The sequence below is a fragment of the Camelus dromedarius genome, chromosome 2, assembly GCF_036321535.1.
Source record: "Camelus dromedarius isolate mCamDro1 chromosome 2, mCamDro1.pat, whole genome shotgun sequence".
Classification (NCBI taxonomy): Eukaryota; Metazoa; Chordata; class Mammalia; order Artiodactyla; family Camelidae; genus Camelus; species Camelus dromedarius.
The window spans coordinates 5,214,494-5,235,688 of record NC_087437.1 but is presented as its reverse complement, the minus strand read 5'-3'; the positions used below and the strand labels follow the sequence as shown (position 1 = coordinate 5,235,688).

General features: G+C 44.4%; 2 protein-coding genes across 7 annotated transcripts in view; one reads left to right on the top strand and one right to left on the bottom strand.

Moving 5' to 3' along the window:
- OXNAD1 (oxidoreductase NAD binding domain containing 1) overlaps nucleotides 1-21,195 on the bottom strand; it is a 60,094-nt gene that overhangs the window by 36,111 nt on the left and 2,788 nt on the right. Inside the window, exons 1-5 of one of the 6 annotated variants that reach the window (XM_064490905.1) lie at nucleotides 13,865-14,122; nucleotides 13,229-13,369; nucleotides 9,376-9,517; nucleotides 7,145-7,271; nucleotides 6,830-6,893 (exon numbers count right to left, since the gene is read on the bottom strand). In XM_064490905.1, the coding sequence (XP_064346975.1) occupies nucleotides 6,830-6,893; nucleotides 7,145-7,263 (183 nt within the window). In that variant the 5' untranslated portion in view covers nucleotides 7,264-7,271; nucleotides 9,376-9,517; nucleotides 13,229-13,369; nucleotides 13,865-14,122. Of the gene's footprint in view, nucleotides 1-6,829; nucleotides 6,894-7,144; nucleotides 7,272-9,375; nucleotides 9,518-13,228; nucleotides 13,370-13,864; nucleotides 14,123-14,206; nucleotides 14,300-18,890; nucleotides 19,930-21,195 lie in introns of those variants that run through there. The other 5 variants (XM_064490902.1, XM_064490903.1, XM_064490901.1 and 2 more) reach the window with 5 other exon arrangements.
- On the top strand, nucleotides 14,465-21,110 carry DPH3 (diphthamide biosynthesis 3). Its single transcript, XM_010998059.3, has 3 exons — nucleotides 14,465-14,673; nucleotides 15,196-15,270; nucleotides 18,753-21,110. The coding sequence occupies exons 1-3, from the start codon at nucleotides 14,566-14,568 to the stop codon at nucleotides 18,816-18,818; spliced, it is 249 nt and encodes an 82-aa protein (XP_010996361.1). The 5' UTR covers nucleotides 14,465-14,565; the 3' UTR covers nucleotides 18,819-21,110.

The following is a 21,195-nucleotide window of genomic DNA, read 5'->3' as shown; positions in this document are numbered from 1 at the left end:
GTGGCCCCATACACTACCCAGCTCTATCCAGCACCCCACAGCTCCCAGCTCTCACTCCCTGTGGTGGAGCGTGGAAATGAGAAACAGAAGAGGAGAAGGGCTGCAAATGGAAAATCCCTGCCAAGGTAACATCATGGCTGGTATCATCCTGGAATTCTGACTTATGGGCAATTAAATTCCCAACTGTTCAACTGGAAGCTGCTTTAGGCAGGAAAGAGCTCTCTGCAGGAGGCCCCTTTTGTCTGGTCACTAACCTTAAACCAGGTGCCCCCATGCTCCAGTCACCTCTGGCCCAAACACACCTTTCAAACCTTGATCACACAACACCTTGCTTAACCTGGTGGCTCTTTCCTGGATCAAATGATGAATGAGTAATTAAAACATGACCAGGTCTCTTTCCCAGCTTCCCCTTCAGAAACCACGAGAACAGACTATGTGAACAAGACGGAGTCTAAGGAAAGATGACAAGAAGTCAGTCAACTAGCCTGCACACAGTGGGGGATGGTGACGGCCCTACCCACCAGAGGGCCAGGACCAAGCTTCACCCAGCAGTGGGCAGGCACCAGCTCCTCCTGCCAGCAAACATGCATAAGCCTCTACTCCAGCCTCATCCACCAGGGGAAGATACCAGAAATAAGAAAACAACAATCCCAAAGGCTGTGGAGGAATCCACAAACACAGGCCAGACTCCACATTAGGACCAGCTGGACTCTAGCCCTTGGGTGACGAGAGGAGAGTACTGCTGGGACACACAGGATGTCTTCCACAGACAGCCACTTCTCCAAGATCGAGACACACAACTAACCTACCTAAAAATACAAATAGAAAGATAGACAATATGAGGCGGCAGAGGAATATCTCCCAGGCCAAGGCACAAGATAAAATCCCAGAAAAAGAAATAAGTGATGAGGAGATAGCCCATTTTTCTGAGAAAGAGTTTAAAGTAATGACGAAGATGTTCAGAGAACACAAGGGGATTATAGATGCACAGAGTGAAGTTTTTAGCAGAGTTGGAAAATATAAAGAATACTCAAACAGAGTTGAAGAATAAAATCACTGAAATGAATAACAAACCAGAAGGAACCAATAATAGACTAAATGAGGCAGAAGAATGGGTCAATGAGCTAGAAGACAGATTAGTGAAAATCACTACTGTAGAACAGAGAAAAGAAAAAAGAATGAAAAGAAATGAGGATAGTTTAAGAGAACTCTGGGACAATGTGAAGTGCACTAATATTTGCATTATAGGGGTCCCAAAAAGAGAAAAGAGAGAGAAAGGACCTGAGAAAATTTTTAAAGAGATAATAACTGAAAACTTTCCTAACTTAGGAAAGGAAACAATCACCCAAGTCCAGGAAGCGCAGAGTCCCACACAGGATCAACCGAAAGAGGAACACACCAAGGCATATAGCAATCAAATTAACAAAAACTAAAGATAAGGAGAAATTATTAAAATTAGAAGGAGAAAAGCAACAAATAACATACAAGGGAGCCCCTGTAAGGTTATCAGCTGATTTTTCAGCAGAAAATCTACAGGCCAGAAGGGAGTGGCATGATATATTTAAAATAATGAAAGGGAAGGGAGCACTGCTTTTGCTAACAGACTATGTGAGTTTCCATGTCTTTAAGTGAACTGTAAGTACGTTTGAAATCTTTCTGGTTAAGTGAGTAAGTATTGTTTCAGTGACCTATGATCCTATCTGACTAAGTGTTTTGAAGCTTTCTGATATTTCTGACAAACTTACTATCAAGTTTTAATTAAAGTTCTCTTCACCTCCAGCTAACTTAAAAATGCTTCAGAGGGCCCCTAAGGCATCTCAGAGAGAAATACGAAACTAACTAGGATTGTTTGGTAAGTTAAATTACATGGAAAGTATTATCAAATGAATAAGCCTCCTCAGATTGTATGGTACAGATGAATGCTATTAATATAAATATTCTAAAAATTGTGTAAGTTTCTGAAGTTTGGATATGTCCTAGTATGTCGTCAGTCTTAATTTTAGTTGTTATGTTAAAATACTGTATGTCACAACTTCGTTAAGATTCTTTGTCAAAAACATTATAATCCGATTTCTAACCTTGTCTTTTTAAGCCCTTTGTCATTCATTCATGGACAGTTAAGCTATGCTCTGCAAAACTGCTTCATTTTCAAGAAGATTCACAGACTTTTTGACAAGTACACGTTTCTTTTAAATTACACTGCTAAACTGGGTTAGAAATTTTTAAAAAGTCTAATAGAAACTCTGATTTCATAAAACTTAGCAAAAAGGATTAATTACATAGGATTGAGTAAATTTATAAATACGGCTATAATTTTTTATGTGAAATATTAGTGGCTTTTAATCTGTTTTCCAGATATGAGGAAACTTTTCCCCTTAAGCTAATTATGATTTATAATAACTTGGTATATTATGCTTTGTTAGGTAGAATTGAAGCATTTTTCTATCTGATCCCTCTAGAAGTTGGACACTCCTAGGTTCCAAGCAGCTGTATCAGTAAATACGAAAGGCCGCCTCTTGACAACTGCAAAAATCTCAATGTATTTTGGGAACCTCAAAAAAGGAGGAACTCATCCAAATTTGTAGGATGAAATCTGTGACCAGCCTTTCGTGTGGCTCTCCTCAAGGCCCTTTTTAATTTTTTTTTTTAAATGGATGTGCGGGGGATTGAACCCTGAACCTTGTGCATGCTAAGCATGTGCTCTGCCACTGAGCTATACCCTCTCCCTCCTAAAGGCCTTTTAAAATTTGTCTGAGATTCCTTATGAAAGGTTCCAGCATAGCCATAAAATAACCTAAATAATCAATTAACCACACTCATTTTGCAAACAAACTAATTTTAATTTACCTATTTTGGGGAAAATGAGGGTAATTTTAGAAAAAAAAGGGCTATATTTTAATGGAAGTTAAATTCTAGTTTTGTTAATTGAGGTCACTATTTGCTGCCTAAGACTCACTCTCCAGATGGCTCTTTGTTGTTTTGTTACTCACTGTAAAGTCTAGAACTCTGACTTTGTTTCTGAAGCTTATCACAGCAGTCTACGTTTCGATGAAAATCAGACGCCCCATGACCCGCAGTCAGGGAATTATACATACTAGAAGGAGCATCACTTAAAGCGCTGCCTCCAACCTAGATAAAAGGACCTTTATCAGATATTCTTAACTAGCCCATGTGCAATGAAACTGAATGAAACGGACTCTTGGATTCAAATTTCCCACTTGAGAAGGGCCTCTGCATTGGACTGGCCTACAGAAGGGACTGCTGCCCCCAAATGACATTTACAGCAGCATCAGAAGGAAAAGACAACAGTGGTGGACAGCTGGCCCAGGAGTCTGGACCAGGCCTGTAAGACCTATCATAATCTAATTCAACTGTTTACCAAATGTCTGTCTCTCTATCAACATTGAAAGTTACTGTTTTACTTTCAACCACACTGTTGCCCCCAATGTTTAGGAAAGAAAGAGAACTCTCTACAGAGTTGTCACAGAGGGTAACTACTCGTGATGTGTAAACTTCTTGCCTTTTATTAAAAGTCTATTGCTAAGAGCACATGTACAATGCTTGTGTGACAACTGTGTGTAAGTGGTAAAATGCATGGCCTATGAAGTATTTCTCTGTTAACATTCCTCTCTCTTAGCCTGTTCACAGTATCTGATGAATTTTCCCCCAACGTGGATAACTAGGTAAGTATAAAGGAGGCCTGGCACCGAGGGACATGATCTGGACCTGGAGCAGGAGCTGCCACCTCAGCTTCGAGGGATGAATATTTTGCTCACCAATGCTTTCTACTGAAAGATTTGCAATCAAAAGGAGAAATGATGGGGAAACTTGCACATGTTGAGGTATGGGGCAGTCATGCTGGCTTATGCATGGTTTGACGTAAACTTTACTGACCAAAGTGGCCTGCTTTATGGCCTTTTGGACAGGCATTGTACACCTGCTTTGGCCTTGAGAAGGGGCATGCACTTGAAAGTCAGAAATGGAGTAGCTGTGGTTCAGACCTCTGAGGTAAACCTAAGTGGCCACTGTGGGTGTGGTTTCTGACATGTTTCTGTATTGTTGAGAACTTGAGTTTTCTGAGCTGTGTTAGACTCAGGACACCACAAGCCATTCTCAAAGCAGTGTCTGCTGGTGAAATCATGCAGGACCCTGTGGGTTCCTCTGTCAAGTTTACGATCAAACTCTCTACCTGAAACTTTATTCCTTTTTGTGTTCTGCACCTGTTCCTCCTCAGGATTGAGGAGTATCAAAGAAAAAAGGGAAACTGGAACCAAACAGGACCCTGCGGGCATCCTCCCAACTCTGCCTCTTGTTTGTAGAAAAGGTAAAGTCTCTCGGGCCTCCCCGAGCCACAAAAGAGCAGGCTCAAACAGCTAATGACTCAGTGTCCGATGCACATTCCTGAGTTGTTTTACAGACACTATAACTGTCACCAGAGGGAAAAGCCAACTGCACGATGACCAGACTGAAGCCCCAAAGTAAGCCGTTCCATCTTGAGCAGGACTGAATCTGTGGCCAGCACAAGTCCAAGAACTGGTCTTAACACAACTGGATTACCACTATTGCTCATAATGATCTGTATGGGCATCAAAGTAATTGTAGCTTTTTCTGCTCATATATGTAAATGGGCAACTACAACTGTCAGCAAAGAGATGCTACAGACCCTCTTCCACTCTGAGAACATGGTGCCCTCTGTCAGCATGAAGAAATCACAGAAGACAGACCTCTGCCCATGACCCCACAGAAACAGAATGATGCTCTGACCAGCTTCAGGCAGGAAAGAGCTCTCTGCAGGAGGCTCCTGTTGTCTGGTCACTAACCTTAAGCCAGGCGCCTCCATGCTCCAGTCACCTCCGGCCCAAGCACACCTCTCAAAACTTGCTCACACAATACCTTGCCTAACCCATTGGTTCTTTCCTGGATCAAAGAAGTAGGAGCGACGAATACATTATTAGCAGATGTCTAACTTCCCTCTTAGCATCTTGAGAACAAACTCTGTGAATAAGATAGCTTCTAGAGAAAAGATCACAAGAAGTCGACAAGCCTGCAAGCAGTGGGGAAGGGTGACAACTCTGACCCCCACCTCTCACCTCAATGATTAATTGACATCACTTCCCTTTTCCCTTTAAAAACTTTCGAGGACGAGCAGACTCTTAGGAGTCAGTTTTTGCAGACACTGAGTCCACCACCTCCCCAGATCGCCAGCACTCTGATTAAAAGCAACTTTCCTTTCTAACACTGGCCTCTCTTGAGTGTTGATTTCTGAACGTCAAGCGGCAGGATCTGAGTTCGGTAACACAATCACATTATTAGATCTTACGTTAACTTTCTCTGTAGTTGTCTTAAACTTGGCTCAAAATAACTCCCCAAAAGTCTCAATAATTTTGTCCTGTAAAATTCTGAAATGCAGCTCTAATTTGGGATTGGCAAACAGGCCAAACCTGGGTGTTCTGGTAAGTATCGTTTTATTGGAACACAGCCACACCTCTTTGTTTACATGGTGTCCAGGGCTATTTTCACACTACAAAGGCAGTTTTATAGCTGTAACTAAGCATGGCCCTTGAAGCCTAAAATACTCACTATCTGATCTTTTATGGTAAGTTTGCCAAACCCAACTCTAATTCTACGTGTCTCAAAACAACAGAAAAGAGTCCAGACCAAGCCTATTAAATAAACTGCTTTTTCTTCAAAACCAGAAAGGTTTCACTTTAAAAAAGAAATCCTAACAAATCTCACATTTACAAAATGAGCATTTTTGTGTGTTGAACAAACCAAAAAAAAAGCATTTTCAGATTTATCATCAGTGGGGAAAGTATAGTTCCCATACACCCATAAATCTATTATGCTCAAGTAATTTTACACAGATGCCACAAAAAACGCACTGGCTTGATGCTGAATACACAAACACACCACTCTTGGTCCTAAAGCAGTGTTCTGAAAGTAGCATTAGCTCGAAAAGTGGGACCTAAATAATATACTCTTAGATTAAAGTATATTCTGCTTGTCAATGCTAAAAATTAAACTGCTGTGACAATACGACTTCTGAGCGTGCTCACAGGAGTGCTTAATCCCTTCTTTTAGTGAAATACATAGTTTTTTCACTGTTAGTTTAAATACACTTACAACACTAAGCTAAATATACCCAAATATGTGAAGAATCACTCAAAAAGCAAAATCAAATATCCAATTTATGTTTTTAAAAGAAAATGGGGTTACTCACTGAGCTGAAGGGTGAGGATCCTTCCTTTCCCAGCCCTGGACCCCTTCAGGAGGTGGGTTAGCCTTTCTACGGATGGTCTGAACGTGATGGGAAAAATCTGCACATTTTTCCACTGGGGAAGGGCACCAAGGACTCGCCCACCTTCCTCTCTCAGATGTCAGTGCTCTCTCCCTTGATGAAACAAGAAGTTGTTCTAAAGTAGGGATGGGAACAAGGACTTTGAGACACGGTGCCAGGAAAAAAGAAAAAAAAAAAAAAAAGAAAAGAAAAGTAAGCTACTCATAAACTGCAGGCAATACCAGAAGTTCTGTGTCTAAAATACAACCCTAAACATTACACCTGTGGGCTGTCCCCTCAACTGCTGCCACACGCCCATCATCAGAAACACATTCACTCCAAGTTTAAAGGGAAAAACTGGCGTATTGTACTGTCATCTTTTCAAATCAGTTGTCACATGCCCCGTTCAGAAAAGCTCTGAAGAGAACAATAACAAACTTTCCCTGACTGTCCTCTGAAGGGCTCAAGCTCACGTAAGCCCTCTCTGAAAGCGAGTCCTCGCTGCGGGCAAACCGCCAGCTGCGGGGACTCTGCCCAGCCCCAGATACCCACCTCCCGTCGAACGACATCTGCAGTTCTCTCCAAGTGGTCAGTCTTCCTTCTGGATTTCATCATGCTTTAACGGAAAGTAAAATTAGGTTATTAAGTATTGGCCTCATAAAATTAATTAATTAGTTAATTATCGTGACTATCCCAAATACAATATGGCATTATAGGTCCCAGAAAACAGCCAAAGACAATCTGCACATTTAACTAAAGCTTAACGATCTCCAAGCAAGCAAGGTGCTACGCGATGCCTCCCACAACCACCGGCAGGTCAGGTCTCTGAAAATCAACCTCCAATGACACTGACGGCTGACAGCTCACCTGCTGAGGGTAAGGTGGCGCACAGCGCTGGGCGGCGATCTCCACGAAGCAGCCTGCGTGCAGATGGCCCTGGCACAGCCCTGCAGCCACCCAGGAATCATGACAGCGGTACAGGCCATGGCGCTTCCTGGGAAACATGAGATTCAAAGTGAAAACATTTGAAGCAAAAGTAGGGAAAGTCAGACCACCTCAGGGGCCAGTGAAGAAGAGTCTGGACTTTTGCTGGTGCTCTTATGAGCTGATCTAACAGCAAAACAATGAAGGGCCTGGCTTCACCCTGAGAAAGCTAGTGCTACTATTTAGAGTTGATTCGCTGGGTCGCCACAGAACACACATGTGTAATTACTGGTGCTGTCAAATGTTTATGGTCTTTATTAGTTTCCAAAATCTCAGACCAAATTCACATGACTAATCTTATGCTATTAGAGAAGAAGAGTGATTTTGTAACTGCCTAGTAATTATATTCTCCCCAGAGTACCACCTAGGTCTTCAGTGTTTCTTGTTAGACAACGCACAAGGTGCAGACAGATTTCCTGAGATTCACAGCAATAAGGATAAACAGACTCCAACTACATGCAGTGACACAGATGAGTATCACAAACATCACGTTAAATGGGAAGAATGGAAGAAGCCAGACTCAAAAAAGCACATATTCTCTGAGCCTAGTCACCGAAACTACAAAAACAGGAAAAAAATAAATATATGAAGCTAGAAATCAAGTTAGCAGTTCCCACTGGCGAGGTGGTAGTGACAGTGTTGTTTCTGAACCTGAATGATGACTGCATGGGTATTCTCATTTTGAAAAAACTTCATCAAAACACAGAGGAGTCTTAGGGCAGTAAAATACTCTGTATGATACCACGTGTCACTATACATCTGTCCAAATCCACAGAGCATACAACACCAGGAGTGAGTCATGGCGTTAGACTCTGGCTGATTATGATGTGTCAGTACAGGTCCATCAACTGTAACAAATATCCCACTCTTGGGTCGGGGGGTGACGGGGTAGGCTGTGCACGTGTCGGGGTGGGGAGTGTATGGGAAACCTCTGTACTCACCCGTCAACTGCTGTGAACCTAAAACTGCTCTAAAACAAATTAAGCCTTAAAAAAATGCAATTGATCCATCTTCTTAGGATTTATGTACTTCTGTCTATATGTTACACTTCAATAACAAATTAAAAAAAATAAGCCAAAAGATTCTCCAGTATTTCAAATTCCAAAAACTACTGGCCTATCAGGAAAAGTACTGATTGGGAGTGGGATAACACATTTCTGTCTCCTGTCGTTCTGTTTTCCTCAGCCAGTTTTTGAAACATTTCTTTGCCTGAGATGGCCTCTTTTAAAAAAAAAAAAAATTATTTATTATTTAATTATTTCTTATTTTGGCCAGAGGTGGGGAGATAATCAGGTGTATTTATTTTTAGAGGAGGTAGTGGGGACTGAACCCAGGACCACCTCGTGCACGCTAGGCACGCGCTCTGCCACTTGAGCTATACCCTCCCCCTTGAGATGGCCTCTTTTAACATGTTATATTGCCTTGTACATCTGCCTTTCCCTATCTGAGTCAGCTTGAGCATAAATGAAAATGTGTGAACACTCTAGTTTCTGAGACCTTTGAAGGCACCATATAAACTCATTGTAACAAATCTAGCGTTAGAAGAGATTCACGCGCAGTGTGCTGACATTCCTCCTCCACAATCGTGAATTTAGTCCTTATGTGGACTTATATTTATTAAGAGCCCATCACGTGGCACGCCCTGGGGATACAGACATGAACCAGGCAAAGACCTCGGGGAGCTTACATTTTAGAAGACAGAGACAGGAAATAAATAAAGGTAAATAAATCAAGTAGTGATATAAGTCATATGCAATTTATTCAGCTACAGCCAAATCATATTAAAAAACTGCCCCATAACTAGTCTTTAGATAAGATCTAGAGGGGTGCGGGTATAACAGATCAGTGGTAGAGCACGTGCTTGGCATGCACAGGGTCCTGGGTTCGATCCCCAGTGCCTCCGTTCAGGGGAGAAATAAATCTATTTCCTGCCAGAGTATGACGCAGCCTCGGTGTGGAGGAACATGCCACCGGCTGTCTTTCTCCCTGGTCAATGAAAGAAGCATAAGGCCTCTTTCACCCCACGTAAGACTACTAAATGCAGTTTCTCTCCTTCGAATGTGCTAAACTAAAAATGGAACGTCAATCACTGGAAGAAAGAAGGCGAAACTTACTTTAGAAGCCCAAGAGCATTTAGGAGTCATTAAGTGTAGGGCGGGCTGGCTGGCAATGTTCTGGTCCTGGAATTACACTGAGCCCTTTGGAGACACCCCAGCTGGAACAGTGTTTCCATACAGTGACACTCCCACAAAATTCCTGCAATGGCAGAGATGACATATAAGAACAATATTCTGGGAAACTGTTGAAAGGCACCGCTGTCTCTTAGCTGCAAAAGGAGAGGCTCGCTATAATCAGCCAGCACCACTCACAGCCAGCCTGCTCTCAGTGAGCCCCTGCCATCCATTCCTCCTCCTCGGGTTTCTGCTTTTCTGTCTGGTTGTTTCTCTTGCTGTGTCTCGTTCTCGTCTTCCTTGGCCTGTCTTTAACGCCTGCTGCTGCTTACTCAGGCTACCCACTCCACGAAAGCCAGACCAAGCGCCGGAAGGACAGTTACGTGTCATTTCCCTGATACTGTTGAACTGATGTAGAGTTAAATATGGACATGCTATTCTGCTCAATGTTTTGGACAAGTATTGCTAAAATAAACTGTCCTCTTATAAGATATATCTTTTAGTGATCATGCTGTTTGAATGGTCTACTGCTCAGCTGAACTGGTATACAAAGAAACAGTAATCTTAAAAGCTGTACTCTTTAAAATTCTAAAATCTTGTTTTTTAATGAGAGTAACCACGACCAAGAGTGACACCTATTGGTAAATAAAGGGTATTTTTTTATCAAATTGTGTTCAAAGTGCCTTCCAAAGCAATAAGGTATTAAAAAAAAAAAAAACTTCCCATATTTTGAAGTATGTCCACTGGTTTAATACATTCCATTTAAGTATTAATTAACTGTAAAAAAGTTATATATATTAAGTAATTTTCAAAACCAAAAAAGAATATTCTATCAACGTCTGTATCCCCATGGGCCTTAACTCACCAAATTTTTTTTTTCTGAAAGAGAAAAGTATCATAAACGCTAAATAAAACTTCTGTCCATTTAAGGAGTTAAGTTACCGCAAGCAACAGCTTAAATTTAAGATTTAAAATGAACTCTACTAGTTTCTGTTCAATAAGTACATTTAAATTAATTGACACTTACTGGGGTGCCAGGCACTATTTTAGGCTGTGGAGACCCAATAAAGAAACAGACACGAGGCCCTGTCATTATGAAGTTTTTACCACAATGTGCACAACAGATAATAAACAGAGAATGAACAAGACAATTACAGGCTACCATGAGCGTGAGGAAGGAAGTAAGATGGGTGGGGTAAGTGGGGGAGTATCAGGAAAGGTCTCTCTCAAGAGACATCTGAGCTGAGAGGCTGCCAAGCAGGCCCCATCACAGAAACAAGCCTGGTGTGTTACAGGAAGCAAGGCCAGTGTGACCGGACAGCAGTGAGCTGGGGAGAGGGACAGGAGATGAGGTGGAACAGGCAGACACGTGCCAGGTCACATCAGGCCCTGGGAAGGGTGTGGACTTTTTCCTAAGGGCCACGGGAAGCAACCGAGGGGTTGGAATAAACCAGGAGAGGGATGTAATCCAATTTACATTAAAAGATCCCTCATAAAGACTAGACTGCAGCGGGGCAAGGGTCGAAACAGGAAATTCAGTTAGAAGGCTCTAGTCTAGGACTAGACAGGATAAAACTCTGAAACAGCAGAAGTTGATGGACATGGAGTACATTCTGGGATGAGAGTCCTACGACTTGCTGAGGGACTGGATGAGGCATGAGAAAGCAATGAGAGAAAGAAAAACCTCCAAGAGCACTAATGCATTGAAATAAACTCACAGAACTAGCACCACGCCCTCTGATTTAGAATCCTAGGTGCCACTGAGGAAGCAAAGGGGCTCCTTGCATTTGATAAGGGAACTCGAGTGGAATACAAGTTATTACAGAGCGCTTGGCACAGCATCAGCGGAACTGGGCTCAGATCTGACACCCTTTTGCTTGTTGACCTTGGGTCACCTCTTACTATCTGCAAATGGAGATGAGGTGCCAACACCACCTCACTGGACTGCTGAGAGGAATAAATGTCTGTGCAAGTACCTGGCAGGCAAGAGCGTTACTCAAAACCAACCCAAATAAGTTATCCCCACCCAACAATCCAGAAAGGCAGTGGTCTGATGTTGCCGTAAACAACTGTCCAGCCTGACAGAATACAGCACTGGGCGGAAGGAGGGGAACAGCTCAGAGGTGGAGCCCATGTTTAGCATGCACGAGGTCCTGGGTTCATTTCCCAGTACCGCCATTAAAAACATAAACAAACAAATAAACAGCACTCAGAAAATACAGCTGCTATCACATAATTACAACCTAGTTCTAAATTCAATGTTATACTAAGAATCCTGGTCAGTGTTATTTTCCAAATCAGCAGTGTTACGATTAAAAAACATTATTTTTAAACCATTAACCTGTGAACTCAAATGACTGTACAGCAACAAGTAAATCTGCTTTTGTTATGCTCTCAGAGCCCAAAACGTCTCATTATAAAATGTTTCTATTCCCTTCTAGGAGCAAATGTAAAGTTGAGTAGTCGCTGTAATGTTTTATTTTAAAAAGCTGGGTGGCATAAAATCACGCCTCACAGGCTTGGCTAGGGTTTCACTTTAATCAGCACAGTATGAACTCAGACAGGCAGAACCATACAGGGAACCACCTGTGGCCAGACAAAGGGTAGCGACAGACTAGCAGGATGAAAGTAGGATGGAAGGTCGAGGTGACCCCCAAATCTAGGTCGCAAGGGAACCAGCGCTGCTCTAGCAGAGAATCTCAGCGTCTGCGGGGCGCCGGACAGAGCCCCAGGTGCTGCCAATTGAATCTAGCTTTGCTTCCAGCACCATCATGTCACAGGTGGCACACAAGCTAATTAAGAGCCTCATTTCCGGGTCGGACAGGCCTGAGTTCTCATTACAGCTTACTGCCACTTACCAGCGTTGCCCGTTTGGGCGAGCTCCTAAACCTCAGCCCCTAAACCACAGGTTTCCCAATGATACTTATACTTCATTGGGCCATTTTAATGACATAATGGATGTAAACCATCTGGTACAGGGTCTGGAACACAGGGTCAATTACTATTAATAACTGGTTCATTCATTTTCCTTTTTCCATTTTAGGTAATACTGAGAAAAGCTGAAAAATTACAACGAAAAAGTACCCATCAACTCCTGTAACTTTTAGGATTACTAACCTCAGATTTTAAGATTACCCAGCAAATTGTTTTTGACAGATCCAAACTGCTTTCAAAAGGTCTATCAATTTATATTTCCACAAACCAAATTATGACTGCTCTCATTTCTGTACATTAAAAAACGCTCACTTTTTTTTGTAGGTACTTATGCTCAGAAGCACTGAGGAACTAAAGATGGTCCCCAACCTCAAAATGATCACTGGGGCCACAGAACAGACACTGGACTCTCTCCCCTGTCCTCCTCTCTACAAGAGGCTACTTGGAAAGTATCCGTGCCTACAAAAATACAGGGTGCAGCCACTGAGCTGTGTGGACTTTGCTGGAATTTCTCCTTTGCTCTGAGCAGAATCATCCCAGTTAAGCATCCACAGGTTTAACAAATGTTTAACAAATGTTAACTGCTGTGTAGATCTCCAATTAGGCAAAATGGAACGTTTGTGAAGCCTCTGAAATAATCTCCTATAAACCCCTTTAATGTAGTTCTAAATTTTCTCCCAGACTTCTCTGATCTCAGGTTTTCAAGCCATAAAAGGGCTAAATCAGGTGGAACTTCGGTGTGTACAAAATAGGTAACTTCATACAAACCTAAATACGGTACATGCGATTGCTGAACCGAGTAAAACTCACAATTTCCATGCAAAAGTAGAATGTTAGATCTGAAAGGAATCTTGTAAATCACCTTTAACCCAATCCTTTTTTGGTCAGAAGAGGTAATAAGGCGCAAAGAATGTAAATATCCAGCTCCCAGAGCTAGTTCGCAACCATCATCTTCTGAGCCCCGATCTGCTTCTCAGCGATGATTTTTCACTGCATTCCTTCTCTATCAAGATAAGAATAAATGCCTAGTGATGCAATACCCTCTGTGAAATCCCGTTTTACCAAAACAGGAACGAGCGCTGCTTTCAAGACAAACCACCTTTTACATACATGCCTACCGCTTCAAGGTACATAAAGACCTCGTAATCATAACTCTGCATGCTGATACCACTTTTTTTTTTTAAATAAACTGTGATTCATGTAAGTTATTTTTTCCCAGACTGTGGGAACAGACAGGCTCTTCATTGCCTAGTGTGTGATTTTGGTCAAGATACTTGACTGTATCTCAAAGATTAATAATGCGGAATAACATCTAAACTCTCAGGGTTGATGGAAGAATTATATTTAGTGCAATACCTAACTGTAGTTAATAAGGTTAGATGCTTGGCAAACACAGGACTAGACCTCAACCTGCCCAACAGAACCTGCTTGGTCCTTTCGACAACACAATTTAGCACAAATGAAGACAACATGCGGTGAGGGAGAGGTGGGGGTGTACTTGAATTGCCGAGTGCAGCCAGAACTACACGGTACGCGTCCATCCTGAGCTCAAGGTCACTCGGTGAATCAAAATTCCATGGGAGCTTTTCGTCCGTATTTCGTCCGTAGGCGGGGAGGCAGGGAGGGAGGTTCGGGAGGCTGAGCTGTGTTCCCGCCGCCGCCTCAGACCCAGCAAAGCAGCGCGCCCTTTTGCCCCGGGGCGCCGACAGCCGGGTCGACGAAACCTAGGCCTGCTGCGGCCCTCCGCGCAGTTAAGGCCTCGCTAAAATCCGCGGAAGTGAAACACCGTAACCACCCCCGGAGGAAGGAATCTCCGCGCCAAAGCCGCGGGGGAACTCACCTTACAAAGCGAGGCCAGCCTCCGCTCCTGGCACCGAAGAGCTTCCGGCGTGCCCAACGTGACGCAGCTGCCGCGCGAGCGACCCCCACGTTTCATTGGTCGTTGCCGCCCGATGGGCGGAGAGGCGCGCGACCTCGCTGAGAGGTCTCCGCCCCCTAGCTCTGCCATCTCCATGGGGACAGCTAACCGGCACCCATTTGTCCGCCAAGCCCGGAATTGCGTTATTGCCTATGCGCCGGAAGCGGTCGTTCCTGCGCCGGTGCGCGGTGACGTCACCAGGCTGGGCCGCCGCCCGCGAAGTAAGGCCCCGGCCTGAGTCGGAGGGCGGGGGCGGCAGTCCTGTGCTGGCCCCAGTGACGATGGCGGTGTTTCACGACGAGGTGGAGATCGAGGACTTCCAATATGACGAGGACTCGGAGACGTACTTCTACCCCTGCCCATGTGGCGATAACTTCTGCATCACTAAGGTAACTTAAGGGCCACACCCCGCGACTTTTTGGAGCAGGCGCGATCTCGCCCTGGTGCGGCCCTCCTGCCAGTCCGTCGCCCAGGTGGCCCCTAGTCATCCGCGCCCTTTTTTGATCCGTTCTTGAATTCCCCGAAGTTGATACTCTGAGGTGTCAGTGGGCACATCGTTGTGGCCTTCATTCGGGCCCCGAGGCTGGGCGGGAGCATGTCTTCTCGCCATCCTCTCCAACTTAAGGCTCCACTTTCTGGGATACTCCTCTGGAGGAAGGGACGTTTTTGTCTTCCCGGGGGTTTTGAGACGACTGAACCTTGATTCACCCTCCTGAGTGTTTCCCCCAAGTGACGCTTCCAGGGAAGAATGGAGCCGGCATTTCTTTTGCTTAGAAGGTCCTTGTGGTCCTCACATACTTTGTGGGGATGTAAGCCTCAAAGGAGCTTGCCCATAGAGGCGGGAGGGTTTGGGAGGAGGCGATCGCAAAGGGAAGACTGTGCTGACCATACGGTGTTTGATTTCGTTACAGGAGGATTTGGAGAATGGAGAAGACGTGGCAACGTGCCCTAGCTGCTCTCTCATTATAAAAGTGATTTATGACAAAGTAAGGGGCCACATTTTAAAAGGTGGGGGGAGGGTTGGGAGGACCTAGAGCAGACTGTGGTTTGTAAGTGGAGAATGTTGTCTAACAGTTTGGTAGGTAGATGCTATGTTTTGTAAAAACAAGTTTTAAAACCGGTAACTAAACAGCTGTCTTATAAAATTTTTAAAGCTCAAATTTAACTCATTTTAGCTTTGGAGAAGGCAATAGGGAAAACTGCTCTGAATCTAATGAAAATTATTGATTACTTATTAGATACAGGAAAAATAATTGTAAAGATCATTTGACAGTCTTTATGTTTCCTTTATTTAATAATTAAAATTGTTCGGGTCTCTTGGACTTCTTTTGAAGGGAACAAGTGTATAGTATGTCTTACCTGACTTACACATAGAACTCTGCATTATCTTGTTTGAGATATAAGTCAGAGTTGCAAGTCTACAATTTTAATTTTAGTCTTTAGTTGTGCTAGCATTTTCACCCAAGGATATTGACAATAGAAAACAAAATAAATGTTATTACTGCCCACCTTCACTTAAACTTTTGTTCAGTACTTTGAAGGGAGTCTTAAGTAATAAACTTAACATTCTTTTTTTCTGGGTTTTTGTTTTTGAGATATAATTGACCTATAACAGAGCTTAACATTCATAAGGAAGAATCAAGGCACTTAGCCTCAGGACAGAAGCAGGCTGTAACTTAGACTACACTTTAGAGGCTTACTGATTTATTCCTGCATTTAAATGTGTTCTGGAAGAAAAAGAGGGCAGGACAAGGGAGATCAGGAATGCTGGTATGAGAAGGATTTGCAATTTTAGAGTGATCACAGCAGGTCTTATTAAGAAAGGCCTTACTGAGCAGAGATTGAAAGAGATGAGGGAGTGAGCCCTGTACAGAGAGGGGGTTGAGAGGGGAAAAGACGTCTGGCAAAGCGAACTTTCACTGAAGAGGCCCTGAGGCCAGAATATGCCCAGTTGTATCAAGGAGCGGCAAGGGGGCCAGGGCAGAGAAAGGAGGGTGAGAGCGCTCTGAGATGAAATGCAGGGAGTGGGGCAGAACACAGTGTTTGTGGACCACTTTTAAAAGGACTTTGGCTTTGCTGTGCATGCTTTGGGAAACCCCTGGAGGATTCTTGAACAAAGGAGTGCTGTGATCCAGCTTCAGTTTAAAAGAATGATGCTGGCTGCTCTGTTCAGGGTGGACTGTTGAGGGCGCAAGAAGAGAAGCAGAGTACAGTTAGGAGGCTGCTGGACTAATCTAAGGAGGAGACGGGTGGCTTGGACCAGGCTGCAGCAGTGGAGGTAGTGAGAAGTGGTTAGGTTTTGGATGCACTTTAAAGGGTAGAGTTGGAGGGTAGAGTTGGTCGTAGGATTTGAGAGGAATCAAGGAGGATTTCAATGTTTATGGCCTTCATAACCAGAAGGGTGGATTTACCATCCACTGAGGGGAGGGGACTGCAGGTACAGGGGCGTGCACTGGCCATACTCAGTTTGAGAGGTCTATTTTCATCCGTGGAGTGGGTGAGAAGGCAATTGGATATGCAGGTCTGGAGTTCCAAGAGTGATCAGCATATAGAGAGCATTTAGAGCCGTGAGACTGGGAGAGATCACCAGGCTGTGAGTGTAGTGATGGACCCAAGGTGGGACTGAGCCCTGGGGCTCCCCAGCACTGAGAGGGCAGGGAGGGAAGCGGAGCATCAGCAGAGCTGGCTAAAAGGAGCACCCGCCGAGGAAGGAGGAAAACCACCAGTGCTGTATCCTGGAAGCCAGGCAGGAAAAGGGAAGGAAGTGCTGATAGATTGAGAACTGAAAATTAACTATGAGCCGTCACGGGGAGGCCACCCATGACGGTGATGAGAGCAGCTTCAGGGGAGTCACGGAGGCAGAGCCTGGGTGGTAGAAAACGCGTGGGAGGCGGCAGGGGGAGGTGTCTCTTGGGGAGGTTGCTGCGGAGGGAGCAGGGACCTGCGGCAGGACTGGTCGGGGTGAGCATCAGGAGGGGGGTTGAGGTAGACACTCAGCTCCACGGGTGAGTGTAGACGCAGCAAGTTAGATTGAATGAGGGTTGTGGTTCTGCCAAGTGAGTAAGAAGGTGTGAGGGAAGGGCAGCTGTTGTGATAACTGACCAGGGAATTGAAACTAGGGAAATATTCGTGACTGAGGGGCAGTGGGGGTCCCGGGGGTTGAGGGTGGAGTGAGGGATCCCAGGGGATAGATGACAGCCCCGGAGAGGGGGAGTGATGATAGTCTCATGCACAAGACTCAGAGTTGGTGGGTTTGAGAGAGGGAGTAATGGCAGAAGGAAGAGCCAGCCCCTCCTCCAGTCTGTGGGGCTCTGCGGAAACACACAGCTGCCTCTCGAGGGGTCGTGGGGGAGACCGTGTCCTCAGGGGATGGCCTCTTCTCCACCTCAGCACTGTGGGCACTGGGGCTGAATAACTGTTGCGCAGAGCTGTCCTGTGCATTGTGGGGTGTTCGGTAGCATCTTGGCCTCTGCCCCTTAGATGCCAGTAGCACCACCACCCAGTGTGTCAACCCAAACGTCTCCAGACATCGCCAAATGCCCCCAGAGACAAAAGCAACCCCTCCCTCCTACCACCCCTTGAGAACCTCGCGTTAGAACAAGGCGTGGGGATGTTTTTAAAGAGGTTGAGAATATACAGAGCACCTCACTGAGGGTGGACCGTAAACTCTGGAGATCACAGTGGGAGGGTTCCAGGTGCTGGGCAGGAGTGAGAGGTTGATGGGGACAGATTACAGGCTGATCATAATGGGGTCAGGAGGTGAGGGGTACCCTCGGAGGCAGAGGTTTCCTGGGCTGGCTGGCAGGAGCTAAAGTAAATAATCAAGAGACTGAACTTCATTTCCAAAGTAGCTGACATTGCAGATTATCTGTGTTGAACATAAAGAGCTCTGCCTTTTAGTTGGAAGAAGTAATTACTTTGAAGAGGGCAGGTGTTTGAGTGACCACATACTGAAGTGGAGAAGTCTTAGTGTAAGTAGTAATTAGGACAGAAACTTAAAAGGTGTGACATGTCTTTTAGAAATGTGGATACTCTGTAGTGAAGATGGACCTGTTTGTTTATAAGATGAGGTGCATTAAATTCAAGACTAAAACTGATATGCTTTTAAGATTATTGTAGAATAGACTACACTGTATAGCACAGGGAAATATACACAAAATGTTATGATAACTCACAGAGAAAAAAATGTGACAATGAGTGTGTATATGTCCATGAATAACTGAAAAATTGTGCTGAACACTGGAATTTGACACAACATTGTAAAACGATTATAAATCAATAAAAAATGTTAAAAAAAAAAAAGATTCTGATTCTGGCGCTGACACTGACTCCCTGAACGAGGAGAAGTGATGGAGGAAAGGGAGAAGTTGGCAGAGCTGGCCTGATTCTGTACCAAAGCGAGTCTTCACGTTGTTGCATGTGTGACACAGACGCTCGGTGGTTAATGTGATTTCTTGTTCTGTCTTAGGATCAGTTTACGTGTGGAGAAACAGTCCCAGCCCCTTCCACCAACAAAGAATTAGTTAAATGCTGAAGAGGACTTTAGGAATCAAAAGCATGAACTTTGGGAACTGAGCCAAGCTGGAAAAATCAAATGCAAAGTTACCGGCTTTTGTAGTTTGCTGCTCCATTAGGGCGTGGACTCCTTCCATCGGCCGCCAAGTTCATCCTCAAAGAAGTGAGCCCATGTGGACATGTTCTTAATTTTCCATCTGAATTTAAAGGAAGATAATTTCAAAGCAGTGCTTTCTTCCCCTCCGTTGTGTTATGTTTTATATCTTACACACAATTATCTCATTATCTGCAAACAGCGTATCTACCTCAAAGTCATTCAGATTCTTTAATTTAAAAAAATGGGGATTTTATTTTTTCAGTTTGTTATTAAGATGATTAAAGTTAGCCCTTTGTCATTTGACCTCAGCTTTGCAGTTCTAAACCGAAGAAATTTTGTTGCCCACTAGCTGGTCAGGACACACCAGTCCCTGAGGTCTGGCCCTCAGTCAAGTGCCTGTGTTCTGTTCAGTGTGCCATTTCACTTATGCCACATACACTGAGTTCTGGTCGTGCTGTTAAAGAGGAGATACACTGAGCTCACAGTTTTTTCAGAGCTAAAAGTTAGTGAGTGAAGAGGAAAAGTCAAAAAGTGAAATGGTCTGAGAAGGTGGAGTTTCGTTTCCAAGATTCTGCATGTTCCTTGAAAATCAGGACAAGAGAAGCAGAAAAACAGATAAAGGAAGTGAAATTGGTAACAGACTGAGAGAAGAATATGCCTGCTTCGTGATTTAAATGCTTGAGTGGGTTTGTGAAATCAGCAAATACTCCTCCTGTGTCTGGGTTCTTGTCTGTATCTGTTTTGAGGTAAGGCTAATGAGATTTCACTCCAGGGAGGGGTGAATGTCTTCGTGGCTGTGCTTTCAGCAGTACCGCCCAATCGAGTCACTAGTCTGCAAGGTAGAGCTCCCACAACAACCGTTGTATTTGCTGAGGATGAGCTTGGAAATGAGATGCCTGTCCTAGTTAAATATGCCCCTGAGGGCGCATCTAGTAAGCCTCTAGACGCTGTGACCACACCAGACACCCACTGTCACAGAGAAACGTTGCCATGGAGAAAGAGACGTGGAGACAGGCGCTCAGTCTCCTTTGCTGCAGTGCTGAGAGGAGCAGGAAGTTGGAATCATCTGCATTTAAATTCCAAAATTCCTTTTATATACCCACCATTGCTCTATGTATATAAAGTTGAAAAAACCTCGCTGATATCTGGTAGGTTGTTCTGGGAAGGGCTCCTCCAATTAGAGAAAAAACAGACTGGATATTCTGTTACTAACCAATAAATGTGCTGCACACGCCGTTGGGGGTTTAGATTCAAACAGGCGAGGGGCCTTTTTTAGCTGCCAGCAGCATGGCTGTGTGGAGCCGTTATTCTGAGACACAATAAATCACCAAAAATTATATGCCAGACTGCTTGGTACATTATGTGAAGCATATGGCATGTTCCTGATGGCACACTGACGCCCCAGAAGTAATCCACGGTTGCCTGGGAATCAGTGACGGCTCAGGTGAACAGAGCAGTGTGTGTGCTTACTGATGGGGTCGAGCTGCACAGAGAAATGTACTGTCCCACCCTCAGACCTGGTGGGTCTGGTTACTGATACCGTTAGCTTCCTCAGCTGATGGCGCATTTCAGACAAGAACGGACACCCTGATGTCCGGGTTTACTGTGAGCACTGACGAGCAGGGAGGAAAGCTGCCCAAGTCCAAACAGCACAGAAGGAAAAGAGCACATGGCGCCATCAGTGCCGACCTCCAGAGCAGCTGAGGCACTACATTTGTTAACCACAGAGGACACACCAGGACTTAATCCTACGTTAAGCAGAAAGTAAAACCAGGGTCTTACAGGTGTGGCTAGAGTTCTGTGTGGCGGACGTGCCAGAGCACCTCTGAGGGCTGATCTGTAACCCAGGCTCTGTCTGGCTAGCTCTGTAACCTCCGGCCAGGCCAGTGGGATCCTCACCTGTACAATTAGGAGGCTGGCCCAGGTCACTTCTAAACTCAGTACTCTGGTTTTAGGCTTTGTAGCTTGCAGGAGCTGAATGGTAGTTGAAACCTTCCTAAACTAAAAACTAACGATGAGAAGGAGAATCCAGTCTTCAGTAACTCAGCATCACCATCACAGCACCTCAGCAGTCAGCTGTTGGAGGATTCTGCGTATACTTTAGTTTACCTGCTCAGAAACCGTTCTCTTGGAAAGCACCCTTGGAAAGTTATTTTGGATAACTGTACCTATTAATTTATTATCAGAATAAATTTTACTGGCATGCTAAGTAAAGACAGATTCTTCACATCCATTTGTTTTCATGTTTTTCTTCCCCTAAATACCAACATTATGTATCAAAAGGTTATAATGTGATTGT